This window comes from Dendrobates tinctorius, unplaced genomic scaffold, assembly GCF_039654945.1.
Source record: "Dendrobates tinctorius isolate UK_male_01 unplaced genomic scaffold, ASM3965494v1 ptg000143l, whole genome shotgun sequence".
In the NCBI taxonomy this organism is placed as follows: domain Eukaryota; kingdom Metazoa; phylum Chordata; class Amphibia; order Anura; family Dendrobatidae; genus Dendrobates; species Dendrobates tinctorius.
In genome coordinates, this window is record NW_027361810.1 from 25,000,285 (window position 1) to 25,013,428 (window position 13,144).

Consider the following 13,144-nt stretch of genomic DNA (forward strand, 5'->3'; position numbering starts at 1 on the left):
CTGTGGGTTGTTATCAGTTAAAATTTAGGCCCTACCGCGTACAGGCGGAGCGGATCTCGGCAGCAGCATAAGTAGATACTCCACCTTCAGGTAGGTTAGACACTCTTGTGTCCGGTACGGATCGTCGCAGTTTACTGCGGCATGCTTTGGACTCTTAAGTGTGAATTGCTCCGCAGGAGTTTTGTCCACACGTTCTGATTATTCTTTTCCTAACTACTCAATTGGTCAGTTTACAGTACTATCCGCAGGCCATCTTTACTGCCTGGTGTGTTATACTTATTAATGATTGGCCAATAGTACCTTTTAGGGTCTGGTATATACTGAGGGCCTTGAGCTACCACAATACTTGAGCCCCTTATTGTCGATACTTACCTATCCTTTTTTACAGACACCCGGATAAAACCTACCGCAGCTCAGAGATGGGACTTCCAACCGTGACGGGAACAAGTATCCCACCTCAGACAGGAAGGGGATCTGACTCTGCGCAAGCATCGGACAGGGTAGAAACCTGATCCAGTCCGGGATCTAATAGAGAATCTAGTGATAACGAGTTTCTCCCTTCCGCTGGAACCGTATCCTTTCACTGTTATTCTCTGGTGCGTGTTATCCTAGACTCCGCAAACGGGTCTACGCACTGCAATTCCTTCCCGGTTCCAGAGGACCAAGCATGGATTTGGTCATTTACATCGTCAGAAGGATTCATCTTCCTTTCATCAGCCTAGTTGTCTTCTAGTGTATAAGTGATCTACCTAGAGCAAGCTTTCTTTGCAGTTGACATACTCCATATTTTTTTCAGGGACTTTCCTTGCTACACTGTTCATTTTCTTTCTTTTGATCTCAGTCTGCAGAACTGACTTCAGCCGTTTCTAAACAAAGGGACTCCTCAATACATCTTTTCATTCCGGAGAGTTTTGCAGAGTTCACTACGTCTGCGACTACATGCCCTCCGGTTCCAGTTACCTCCACTACGGGTCTTCCTCCCCTAGACGGGCATCCCTCAGGGATACCAACGGCAAGCTCACACAGCAGTTGCCAAGCTCAACCTTGGAAGCACCCGCCGCTATATCTTAGCCCCGTCTCCACCGGGTTGCAAAGTTCTATATTCGAGTGGCCGAGTTTGCTCATCAGAGCATTCTCTCTGGAGACCGGTTGGAAGAATTGACCGTTCTCTCTGTCCAAAAACCTTTTTTCTTGCAATGAGGACATGGTTTTACACCTTCCCGAGTCCATCAGACTCGTTCCCATCTAAGGATCCTTTTTTGGCTTACGGTTTCACAAACGAAATTATCCCCAAAGATGTCCCTCGCCAACTTACCGTTCCTTCGGTTTGGCTCCTCCAGACCAAATGTTTAAGTAGGCCTCCAGAAGGGTGAGCTGACCCCTTTCCTCGTGCTAACCTCGTTGTTCTGCAGTGCATTTCCTCAACATGGCTCGCTGAGGATCTAGGATTGAGTCCATCCTTGTTTTTTGGTCAGGAAAATACTTCTGCGTTCAGCATTCGCCTTCTGAGAAACGCAAGATTTTTACTTTGCTCCATGAAACCTTTATCCAGGCCCTGATTTATTCAGAACTTCGGAAATTTCGGTTTTGTTTGTTTTTCAAAACAGACAGGTTCATTATCTTCTTGTTCATTTGGTAGCCTTCCCTTTCAGACTTTCAACTACTCCTGAGATCTCAGAGAGTTTGTAGCAGCTGTGGTGTGCTTCCGGTGGATCAATGATTCAGTGTCCTCGGACTTACCCTTCATGAAGGATCAACTTTATTCTCATTTGCACAAGGAAAGACTAGAAGCAATGGGATGAAACTGAATGGGAGGAGACACAGATTAGATATTAGAAAAAACTTTTTGACAGTTAGAGTGATCAATGAGTGGAACAGGCTGCCACGAGAAGTGGTGAGTTCTCCTTCAATGGAAGTCTTCAAACAGAGGCTGGACAGACATCTGACTGGGATGATTTAGCGAATCCTGCTTTGAGCAGGGGGTTGGACCAGATGGCCCAGGAGGTCCCTTCCAACTCTACGATTCTATGATGCTCTCTCATCAGGCTATCTAGCCAGAGCAACGGTTCTTATCAGGTTTGGACTTGAAGCGTAGAGGTCTTCCGACCTCCTGGTCAGCGGCTGATCGCTGAATCCGGTTGGCATGGTGAGATCACCTGGTCAGGAAAGACTGCGTTCCTCCGAATACGACACACCCTGCCCGGGCAGTGTTTGTCCTCCTGGCGGTGCTCTTTCGGTCTTCGACCGACACCTCTACAGAGGATATGTCCTCCATAGGCCCACGAGGCTTTTCAGAGCCCATGCCGAGCTTAAAAAGATCTTGCAGGTGGACCTGGCAAGGGACGATGGCGAGTCCCTCGTCCTGATGGGAGTTGTCCGCTGTTCCCTCCCCTTGGGGACTGCTTTGGGACGTCCCATGGTTTCTGTGTCCCCCAATAAGGCGATAGAGAAAACAGGATTTTTAGTTGCTTACCGTAAAATCTGTTTCTCTGAGCCTTCATTGGGGGACACAGCTCCCTCCCAAGTTGAACAGCCTTTTACTGTATTATAGTGTTACAGTTTGAGTTTGTGTTTTCTGTGGTTTCTGTCTCATTCACAGATTGCTTCTCCTACTGCTTTCTTACTAACTGAACATCCTACTTCCTGTCGGAGGGGTGTACACTGCGGAGGAGGAGCTAACTTTTTTTCTGCATAGTGTCAGCCTCCTAGTGGCAGCAGCATACACCCATGGTTTCTGTGTCCCCCAATGAAGGCTCAGAGAAACAGATTTTACGGTAAGCAACTAAAAATCCTGTTTTTTTTTTCACAAAAATTATCTTTTAGCCTCAATTTTTTCATTTTCACATGGGCAACAGGGTAAAATGGATCCTAAAATTTGTTGGGCAATTTCTCCTGAGCACACCATTACCTCATATGTGGTCATAAACCACTGTTTGGGTGCAGGGCAGGGTCCGGAAGGGAAGGAGCGCCATTTGACTTTTTGAATGGAAAATTAGCTCCAATCGTTATCGGACACCATGTCGCGTTTGGAGAGCCCCTGTGTGCCTAAACATTGGAGATCCCCCACAAGTGACACCATTTTGGTAACTAGACCCCTTATGGAACTTATCTAGATGTGTAGTGATCACTTTGAACCCCCAAGTGCCTCACAAAAGTTTATAACATAGAGCAGTGAAAATAAAAATTCATTTTTTTTTTTTCTCAAAAATGATTTTTTAGCATGCTATTTTTTATTTTCACAAGGGTAACAGGAGAAATTGGACCACAAAAGTTGTTGTCCAGATTGTCCTGAGTACGCTGGTACCCCATATGTGGGGGGGGGGCACTGTTTGGGTGCACGGCAGGGCGCAGAAGGGAATGAGCGCCATTTGACTCTTTGAAATGGAAAATTAGCTCCAATCGTTAGCGGACACCATGTCGTGTTTGGAGATCCCCAGTGTGCCTAAACTTTGGAGCTCCCCCACAAATGACCCCATTTTGGAAACTAGACCCCCTAAGGAACTTATCTAGATGCATAGTGAGCACTTTGAACCCCCAGGTGATTCACAGAAGTTTATAATGCAGAGCAGTGAAAATAAAATATCTTTTTTTTTTTTTTCCTAAAAAAAAATTTTTAAGTCTGCAATTTTTTTTTTTTTTCACAAGGGTAACAGGAGAAATTGGACACCAAAAGTTGTTGTCTAGTTTGTCCTGAGTACGCTGATACCCCATATGTGGGGGATGACCACTGTATGGGCACACGTCAGGGCTCGGAAGGGAAGTAGTGACGTTTTGGTATGCTGACTTTGATGGAATGGTCTGCGGGCATCATGTTACATTTGCAGAGCCCTTGATGTTCCTAAACTGTGGAAACCCCCCACAAGTGACCCCATTTTGGAAACTAGACCCCATAAGGAACTTGCCTAGATGTGTGGTGAGCACCTTGAACCCCAAAGTGCTTCACAGAAGATTGTAACGCAGAGCCATGAAAATAAAAAATCTTTTTTTTTTTCCTCAAAAAACGAATTTTTAGCTCGCAATTTTTTATTTTCACAGGGGTAACAGGAGAAATTGGACCCCAAAAGTTGTTGTCCAGTTTGTCCTGAGTACGCTGGTACCCCATATGTGGGGGGAAACCACTGTTTGGGCACACGTCGGGTCTCAGCAGGGAAGTAGTGACATTTTGAAATGCTGACTTTGATGGAATGGTCTGCGGGCGTCATGTTACATTTGCTGAGCCCCTGTGTGCCTAAACAGTAGAAACCTCCCACAAGTGACCCCATTTTGGAAACTAGACCCCCCAGGGAACTTATCTAGATGTATGGTGAGCACCTTGAACCCCCAAGTGCTTCACAGAAGTTTATAACGCAGAGCCGTGAAAATAAAAAATCATTTTTTTCCCTCAAAAAAAATGATTTTTAGCCCGCAATTTTTTTTTTCCACAAGGGTAACAGGATAAATTGGACCCCAAAAGTTGTTGTCCAGTTTGTCCTGAGTACGCTGATACCCCATATGTGTGGGGGAACCATTGTTTGGGCACACGTCAGGGCTCGGAATGGAAGTAGTGACGTTTTGAAATGCAGACTTTGATGGAATAGTCTGCAGTCGTCATTACGTTTGCAGAGCCCCTGATGTGCCTAAACAGTGGAAACCCCCCACAAGTGACCCCATTTTGGAAACTAGACCTTCCAAGGAACTTATGTAGATGTATGGTGAGCACTTTCAACCCCCAAGTGCTTCACAGAAGTTTATAATGCAGAGACATGAAAATGAAAAAAACATTTTTTTTTCCACAAAAATAATTTTTTTAGCCCCCAATTTTTTATTTTCCCAAGGGTAACAGGAGAAATTAGACCCCAAAAGTTGTTGTGCAATTTTTCCTGAGTACGCTGATACCCCATATGTGGGGGTAAACCACTGTTTGGGCACACGTCGGGGCTTGGAAGGGAGTGAGCACCATTTGACTTTTTGAACGCAAAATTGGCTGGAATCAAAGGTTGCACCATGTCGCGTTTGGAGACCCCCTGATGTGGCTAAACAGTGGAAACCCCTCAATTCTAACTCCAACCCTAACCCCAACCACATCCCTGACCCCGACGGAAAAATAAAAATATTTTCTTTATTTTATTAGTTCTGCCTACCTATGGGGGTGATAATCGGGGGGTTCATTTACTTTTTATTTCATTTTGATCACTCAGAGTGATCAAAATGAAATAATGGAATCTGCAGCCGGCAGATTCGGGTTGGCGCACTGCGCATGCGCCCGCCATTTTCTAAGATGGCGGCGCCCATGAACCGGACCCGCCGGACACCGGGAGCGACGGGGGGACTTGGAAGGTGCCGGGGGTGAGGGGGGAATCGGAAGCTGGCGGGGAGCGAAGGGAATGGGAGGGGGGGCAGATGATGACAGCGGCGGCAGATCGCCGCTGTCATTCAGTGGCGGGGGGGTGATCGCCGGTGGGGGGGGGTCAAATCGGTGTCTCCAGCCATGTCCGATGCTACTGCAGCATCGGCCATGGCTGGATTGTAATATTTCATCAATTTTCATTGATGAAATATTACTATCGCTCTGATTGGCTGTTTCACTTTTAACAGCCAATCAGAGCGATCGTAGCCACGTGGGGGCGAAGCCACGCCCCCTGTGGTGAATTACAAAGCCCCCTGTATCTGCGGGTCAGGTGACCTTTCATTGACCCCGGTCACCCGACCCGCGGGGGGGCTTTGAATTCATGACACGGGGTATGCGTCATAGGTCGGATTGGCACCGACTTTCATGACGCATACGCTGTGTCACAGGTCGGGAAGGGGTTAAAGAAGTTAATTTTTGGGGACAATTTTTTTTTTCTTTTCTAAAATGCATGTAATTGGTGCTAGAAGTCATTTTTGCTACTGGGTTTCATTTAAAATTTTTGCACATTTTATCTTCTGTAGTGTGTGTTGCACTGTCTATTGCTGGTGTCTGACAAGGTTTAAACACAAGAAAACACAAAATGACAAATTTGCAAAAATACTCTGCAGTAAAAAAACATGACAGTAATCAGCAAGTGCTGTATAACGAATACAGGGTATTTAGTCGATACGTTATTTGCAAAAAATGTATACCAAGCCGGTTCACCACGTCACGGTAACCCTTCACGAAGCAGTCCCTATCTAATGTATTTAAAACCTGAACATGTGAACAGTGTCTAAATGAACAGGATGCAGACAGGCGCCTCCTAGCATATGGGCTTGTGGTGCAAGACAGCTCATTTATGTGCATGTCACACAGGAGAGGATGGGGTCTCCCAACCATGCTGAGCAAGGAAAAAACGGATTAAAAACGTATGTGACATGCACAAGTGTGAACAAGTCGGTCAGACAATGCTCACACCACCCAATGGCTGAAACACAAGAAAACATAATGACAAATTTGCAACAATACTCTGCAGTAAAAAACATGACAGTAATCAGCAAATGCTGTATAACGAATACAGGGTATTTAGTCGTTATGTTTTTTGCAAGTTTGAGATGAGTGGAGAGGGAGGAGATGCTGGGGGATGGAGGAGAGAACTGAAAGTGTTGAATAGCTGTTTAGGGGGTTTGTGAGACAGGGAGGATATGAGAGATAAGTAGGTTTGTTTTGCTGCAGTGAATGTGGACTTGAAAGTAATGAGGGACTGTTTGAATGCGATGAAGTGCTTGTTGGAGTGGGATCTTTTCCATCTCCACTCAGCAACCCTGGTAGCCCCTCTCAGCTCTTTGGTCAGTCTGGTGTGCCAGTGTTGTCGGTTGATTTTGCGAGCTTTGGTATGTGAGAGAGGGGCGACCGATTTGAGAGCTGCAGGTATTGTGGTATTATATAAAGCGGCATCGGCATTGTGTAGGGAACTTACCGGTATGTCTGTAAGAGGGAGAAGGAATTCAGAGAGTGAGTGTGGATCAAGGTGTTTAAGACTTCTGCAAGGTTATGAAAGTCTGTGGGGTCTAGATTCAGATTGTGGACCAGGAGAGGGAAGAGTAAGTAGGTTATGGTCAGAAGGGAGAGGTGAGTTAGAGGTTAAAATTGTAGTAGAGAATAGGTGCTCGACCGTCTAGTCGCTGCTGCTCAGAACTAAATAGGTATAATATAGTTGGATGTAAACTTCGACATTCAAAATATTTCTTGCAATGAAAAGTTTAACACAAAAAATGACCCAGATGAATTCCAGATAATCAAAATCAACGTTTTGTTCTGACAACCAGCCTTTATCGAGATATCTGTGAGGGAAAGGGTCTCTTTAAATGGCAATTCAAATGCACCAAAGGTTAGTCCAAGGGATAAACCAGAAACTGGTAAGATTGTGATGTCTTATGAAGTTATGCTGCAAAATGGCGCTGTTTTGCAGCATAACTTCATAAGACATCACAATCTTACCAGTATCTGGTTTATCCCTTCATCCCTCGGACTAACCTTTGGTGCTTTTGAATTGCCATTTACAGAGACCCTTTCCCTCACAGATATCTCTTGATAAAGCTACAGAGGTTAGACAAGGAGTGAGGCCGAAAAAGGAAGTGAGAGCGTTTAGTGACAGCTGAGATGGAAGTGTCAATGGGAATGTTGAAGTCACCCATGGTGATAGTGGGGATGTCAGCAGAGAGAAAATGAATTAACTAGGTGGTGAAGTGGTCGAAGAAGGTGGTGGCTGGCCGCGGGCGGTAAATGACAGCCAGTTGGAGGCTGGTGGGGGAGTAGATGCGCACAGAGTGCACCTCAAAGGAAGGGAGGGTAACAGGGTGGCAGTGGGATTTGGGTGAAAGAACTTATCTGACAGGAGAAAATAAACTAATCCGCCATGCTTGCTGCTAGGGTGGGGGGTGTGGAGGCTGTGTTAGAGAGGGTGTCAGGTTTTGCTGATGGCAAGGACGGAAAGTTTGTTAGTAATAAAAAGGATCTTGGATGTAGAAGTTTGTTCCATACCGCTCCTGTTAGGCTAGTTTCACATTTGCGGACGGAGGGCTGCATACTTCCTCAGTGAAGCCACGCCTCTTCCAGTTATCTCTGCCCATTTCTGCATGCGGCCTGTGTACCTTATCTTTAACATTGGGTATGCAGGCCGTGCCGCAGTATGCGTATGCTGCCACATACGTCGTTTTGATGATGCGGTGGCAGCATAAGATTCCAACATGATGCATTCTACGGGTGTCGCCGCACTGTCAAAACGACGCATACTGCGGCACAGCCTGCGTACCCAGTGTTTAAAGATTGGGTACGCAGGCCACGTACAGAAAAGTGAAGGCTTATAGGGGGTGAGGGTGAAAGCCAACAAACATTGTTTAGTGACTATGTATCAAGTTACCTTCAGTTCCCTTCTGGCTCAGTTTTGGATTATTTCATAGCTCCATACTTCCATGATGCAGTTATATGGTGAACGCTGCAGACTGAATTGTTAGAATGAAACACAATTGCGAAATGTATTTTTAGCTGCAAATATATGCATATTAAGTTAGCTCCAGCACAAAATACATGCCTAATGGTGATGAGCGAACATACTCGGACAAAGTGTTATTTGAGCATGCTCGGGTAGTAATCGAGTGTCTTTTTGGCGTGCATCAATAATGTTTGAGTCCCTGCGGCTGCATGTCTCATGACTGTTTGACAGCTGCAACACATGCAGGGATTGCCTGTTTCATAGGAAATCCCTGCATCTGTTGCGGCTGTCAAACAGCCGTGAGACATGCAGCCGTGGGGACTAGAACAAGGCACTCTGTTAGCACCCAAGCATACTCTGATAACACCTTTTGAGTGTTTGCTCATCAATAATGCCTAACCTTAAAGGGAATCTGTAACCCCTTTTTTGAGAGATCATGATATTGAATTGTGTCACATAAGGATTCTGTTAGTACTTTTGCTTTCCACTGACCCCGCACCTTTCATGCATAAATACTTTTTTTTTTTTATATCGGTTCAGATGTATGTAAAGTGCCGCTGGGCGGGGCTTATTCACCTGCTTCCCCCCCCCGCCTTGCTCTACGCATTTCTTGTGTAGAGCAAGACGGGGAGGAGCAGGTGAATAAGCCCCACCCATCGGACCGGACCTCGGCGGTTTACATACATCTGAACCGATATAAAAAGGTATTTATGCATGAAAGGTGCGGGATCAGGGGGAAGCAAAAGTACTAACAGAATCCGTATGTGACACACAATTGAATATCATTAATTGATATCTCAAAGAAGGGGTGACAGATTCCCTGTAAATATAAATCAGTTGTTTTTGTATATAAAATAGTGGTGAATGGAGGGCCTCTGCACATTGCGTATGTTTTTTATTGGTAGAATGTCTCGCGTAAACAACGTGAAACTTGTAGATCACCATATAAGAAATTGTCATTTTGCTGTGCTTTACTAAAGGTAAAAAATAAATCAATACCAATGTATACCACCTGGTGGATGCCAAAAGGACACCTTTGGGTCTATAAGCTAAATGGACGCCTTTATTTAACATTCGCCAAGAGCTTAACACTGAATGTAGGAACCGACACACTGCGCCTTAATGGACCTGACCTCTCCATATGGTTCATGATCATGCTCGCTAACACTCTTGTGTTTTTCTTGTAGCATCTGGGGTGCAAGAGTTGCTGTCTACACTAAATAGTATTGCTGTGAAAACCTCAGATAAAAACTCCTGCACTAGAGCACTTTGGGTGATTTCTAAACAAAACTTCTCCCCAGAAGAAGTTGGGATGGTGGTAAGTGTCTATGCGAATATTAGAAATATCCCTTTAAGTATGACTTCTGACGTGGACTGTAATGCAGTTACTCTGTCTTTTAGGTACCTTTTATACTTTCTACATTAGAAAACGTACTTACTAAAGATGTGCAGTCACTAGTCATTGTATATGAAGCACTGAACGTCATTATAAGGTGAGGAAAAATGTTCCTTTCTACGATATCAAATTTTGGGTCATTCTGCTCCAGAACGAAGCATGACTACATTTTGCTGCGTGAAGTCTCTAGATTTAGTGACATCCATTCTTCATTCATCCATTCTCTTTCCAAAGCGGCCACTACTGTCGAAAGCTTGAAGCCCTCCTCCCCTGTCTGTGCTCCATGGATACAACACGTCTATGTATGGGGCAAAGGCCAATAACCTGTTTGCATCAGAGAACAAATCTTTCTTTATAATGATTCCTTTTAACATTTTCAACATTAAAGTACTTTATTGAGCGCCCAAATCCTTGCACACTTGAGTCACAGGCATTGCTACTAAAGGGGCATTTATTTACACTGCAAGAGCGTTGTCGTTTCACGGTTAAAGGAGAAAAATTATCTTTATTGCAGCCCAGAAAATCGATCTCGTCAGTGCATTTTCTTCTGTAAACAAAACTTGTGCTAGCGAGAATTGTGGCATCTTAATATAGATCTTTTGATCTTCCTGTGTAAACAGGTAGTCAAATGAACCCCCAGTCAGTCTGTGGAAATGGACCCTAAGAGGCCGGGGCACAATTTAGCACATACTATATGGGTAATATACCACATTCCTATTACTATTTTGCCTCTGTCCAAAAGGGTTATGGTAGTCAGTTTATAGATAAATGCTAGATTGTTGGGGGTCTGACTGACGATGCACCCACCGAATGTCAGCAGTTGTCCCCCTGTTTTGATGGAACAATGCTGGTGAATGAATTTTTGTGGGAGTGACAGATAAATTGCTGTAGACCTTGGCGAATACATCTCCTTTCTATGTGGGCTCCTCTATTTGCAATCACACTATGCACAGACATCATTCCAAAACTTTACCGTGTTTCAGGCTCTTGGAACAGACCCCGACACAGATGACCTCGGAAGCTGTTCGATGGGCCAAGTTAATTATTCCACTAGTTGTTCACTCTGCACCCAAAGTTCGGATAAAAGCAGCAACAGTCCTGGAAATTGGAGTACCACTGTTACTTCAGAAACAACAAGAAGTGTCAGCCCTAACAGAACAGCTCATGACTTCTGTGAGTAATCCAGAACCCTCTGCAAATGTTAAATACATATACATTATTACTTGACCTAATATCCCTTCCATTTCTCCATATAGAAAATCATTGCAGAGCTCCAAAAACTCTTCACCTGTAAGAACGAGACATACGTGCTGAAGCTGTGGCCCTTGTTTGTGAAGCTGTTGGGAAAGGTAATGACTGGTAACATTGGGGTTAGCTGTGGATGGGTGATCATTGATTGCAGTGATGTATTGTCAAATTTTTGTCTCATAGACATTGCATCGAAGCGGCAGCTTTATTAACTCTTTGCTGCAGCTGGAAGAACTTGGTTTCCGAAGTGGAACCCCAGCCGTGAAGAAAATAGCATTTATTGCTTGGAAAAGTCTTATTGATAATTTTGCATTAAATCCAGGTAATCTAATACAGCAGTAGTGCAGCCAGCCTCTCTCCAGCCAGCCGCAGCGATCACTAAAACGCAGATCCTGAGCCCCCGCACTCCTTCTTGCCACATAAAGCAAGATTTTGAATGTGCTGGCCGAAAGCAAGTTTTTTACTTATTCCCACTTCCCGAGTACAGCACTGCAGCCGATCACTGAGCTCAGTAGCTCGTCTGATGTGATGAGGTATTGCGGGACCCAGGGAGAGTAAATACATCTCATGGTTTTTTTTTTTTTTTTTTGTTTTGCTTAAGTACGTCATAAAATATTTAGAAAGGGGACAACACCTATTAGTGAGCTTGTGATTCTTCTGGAAATGGGCTTTCTGGTATTATAGTAAATGCTGAGGTTTCATGTACTTGTTTTAATCACACGTGTGATGTTCTGCATTTCCTCAGATATACTTTGCAGTACAAAGCGACTGAAACTACTTATGCAGCCACTGAGCTCCATCCACGTGAAGACTGAGCTCTTGGCTCTCACAAAAATCGAGGTCTGGTGGTATCTGCTAATGCGTCTTGGCGCTCAGATGCCTGCACACTTTGAGCAGGTAACTAAATTATATTATCGGCCAAATTTGTTTGTTTGCAATACTTTAGTGTTAACAAGAAAAATAATTGCATGAGAAATTTTTTCTTTTGCTTAAAATTAATCTAAACTTACAAAAATGTGATTCTTGACTATTGTCCCTCTTTGTTCAGGTCTGTCTACCGCTCCTTCAGAGCGCTTTAAGTGCAGAATCTTCAACGCTGTCACGATCCGCTAACCAGAGTCTGGTGTCATCAACGCCGCTACAGAAAGGTAATACACTTCATCGTTACTGGATGTGCAAAGTGGGAATTACCTGTTATCTCATCCAATTATATTGAGTTTTTTTTTTTTGGGCGTTTCCTACATCTGATCTATGTCAAGCACTTCTAATGCACCCATTTTTGTAAACTAAATTTGTCTGCTGATCATAAATGTATAAATTTGCTGCCACTGATTGGAGCAGTCAGATGATGGGTTTACGAATGTTCTCTTCAATACGCTCCATAGAGATGACTGCAGGCCAGATGTTTAATATATAGAACGGCAAAGCCTTTAGCTATGACCTGTTGCAAATTGGAGAGGTAGGTGCTGTGTGTGTCCGGGGACAGATCAAACCAAACTTAATTGAGGAAATGGCAAAACGGATGCGCCATTGGTCCCAAAAAGGAAGCACCCTCCCCCACCCTTCGGAGAAGAACACACAGCAGATGTTGGCAAACAATGTCTACATTTTTTTGGATCATCAGGATAGACTTGCACCCCTTAAAAGAATAGTGCTAGGGTAAGGCGCATACCACCTAAGAGTATGAGCTGACCTCCACAGGATGGGGCTTTGTCAGTAAATTGGTGCATCTGTAAGTCGAGCTTAATAAAGAGGTGCAGCTCCCACAGAAGTAAAGGATTTGGGTATCAACCGAAAGAAGAAGCCGACAAAAGGTGTACACGAGAACAGCGGCTACGAAGTTAACTGAAAATAGGACTTCTGTGTACTCCTGTATTTGTGGAAAAAGATGCAAGAAATGCTTTTAGAAGGGACTAATGTGTAACATGACAGTCCATCAGCTGCGAGTTAGTATGAGCTACTTCAGTGAGGCAGTCGCCCATATTCCTTACTTTAGCGGAATGGGCCATTCTAGGGTCTGAATTTGAATTTGCACTCTTGTTAACCTCCATCATTAAAGCTGGAGTAAGGCCACCTGGACTGCTAGACTTCTCTAAGGGTACTGTCACACTTGGCGATGTACCAGCGATCCCGA

At 44.4% G+C, this 13,144-nt stretch overlaps 1 protein-coding gene across 3 annotated transcripts in view; it reads left to right on the plus strand.

The window, feature by feature from the left end:
- Window positions 1-13,144, plus strand: part of RIF1 (replication timing regulatory factor 1) — a 66,281-nt gene that overhangs the window by 10,378 nt on the left and 42,759 nt on the right. For all 3 annotated transcript variants that reach the window (XM_073545608.1, XM_073545610.1, XM_073545609.1), the window contains exons 5-11: window positions 9,554-9,684; window positions 9,768-9,859; window positions 10,746-10,935; window positions 11,019-11,111; window positions 11,194-11,332; window positions 11,756-11,907; window positions 12,059-12,158. In XM_073545608.1, the coding sequence (XP_073401709.1) occupies window positions 9,554-9,684; window positions 9,768-9,859; window positions 10,746-10,935; window positions 11,019-11,111; window positions 11,194-11,332; window positions 11,756-11,907; window positions 12,059-12,158 (897 nt within the window). The remainder of the gene's footprint in view (window positions 1-9,553; window positions 9,685-9,767; window positions 9,860-10,745; window positions 10,936-11,018; window positions 11,112-11,193; window positions 11,333-11,755; window positions 11,908-12,058; window positions 12,159-13,144) is intronic.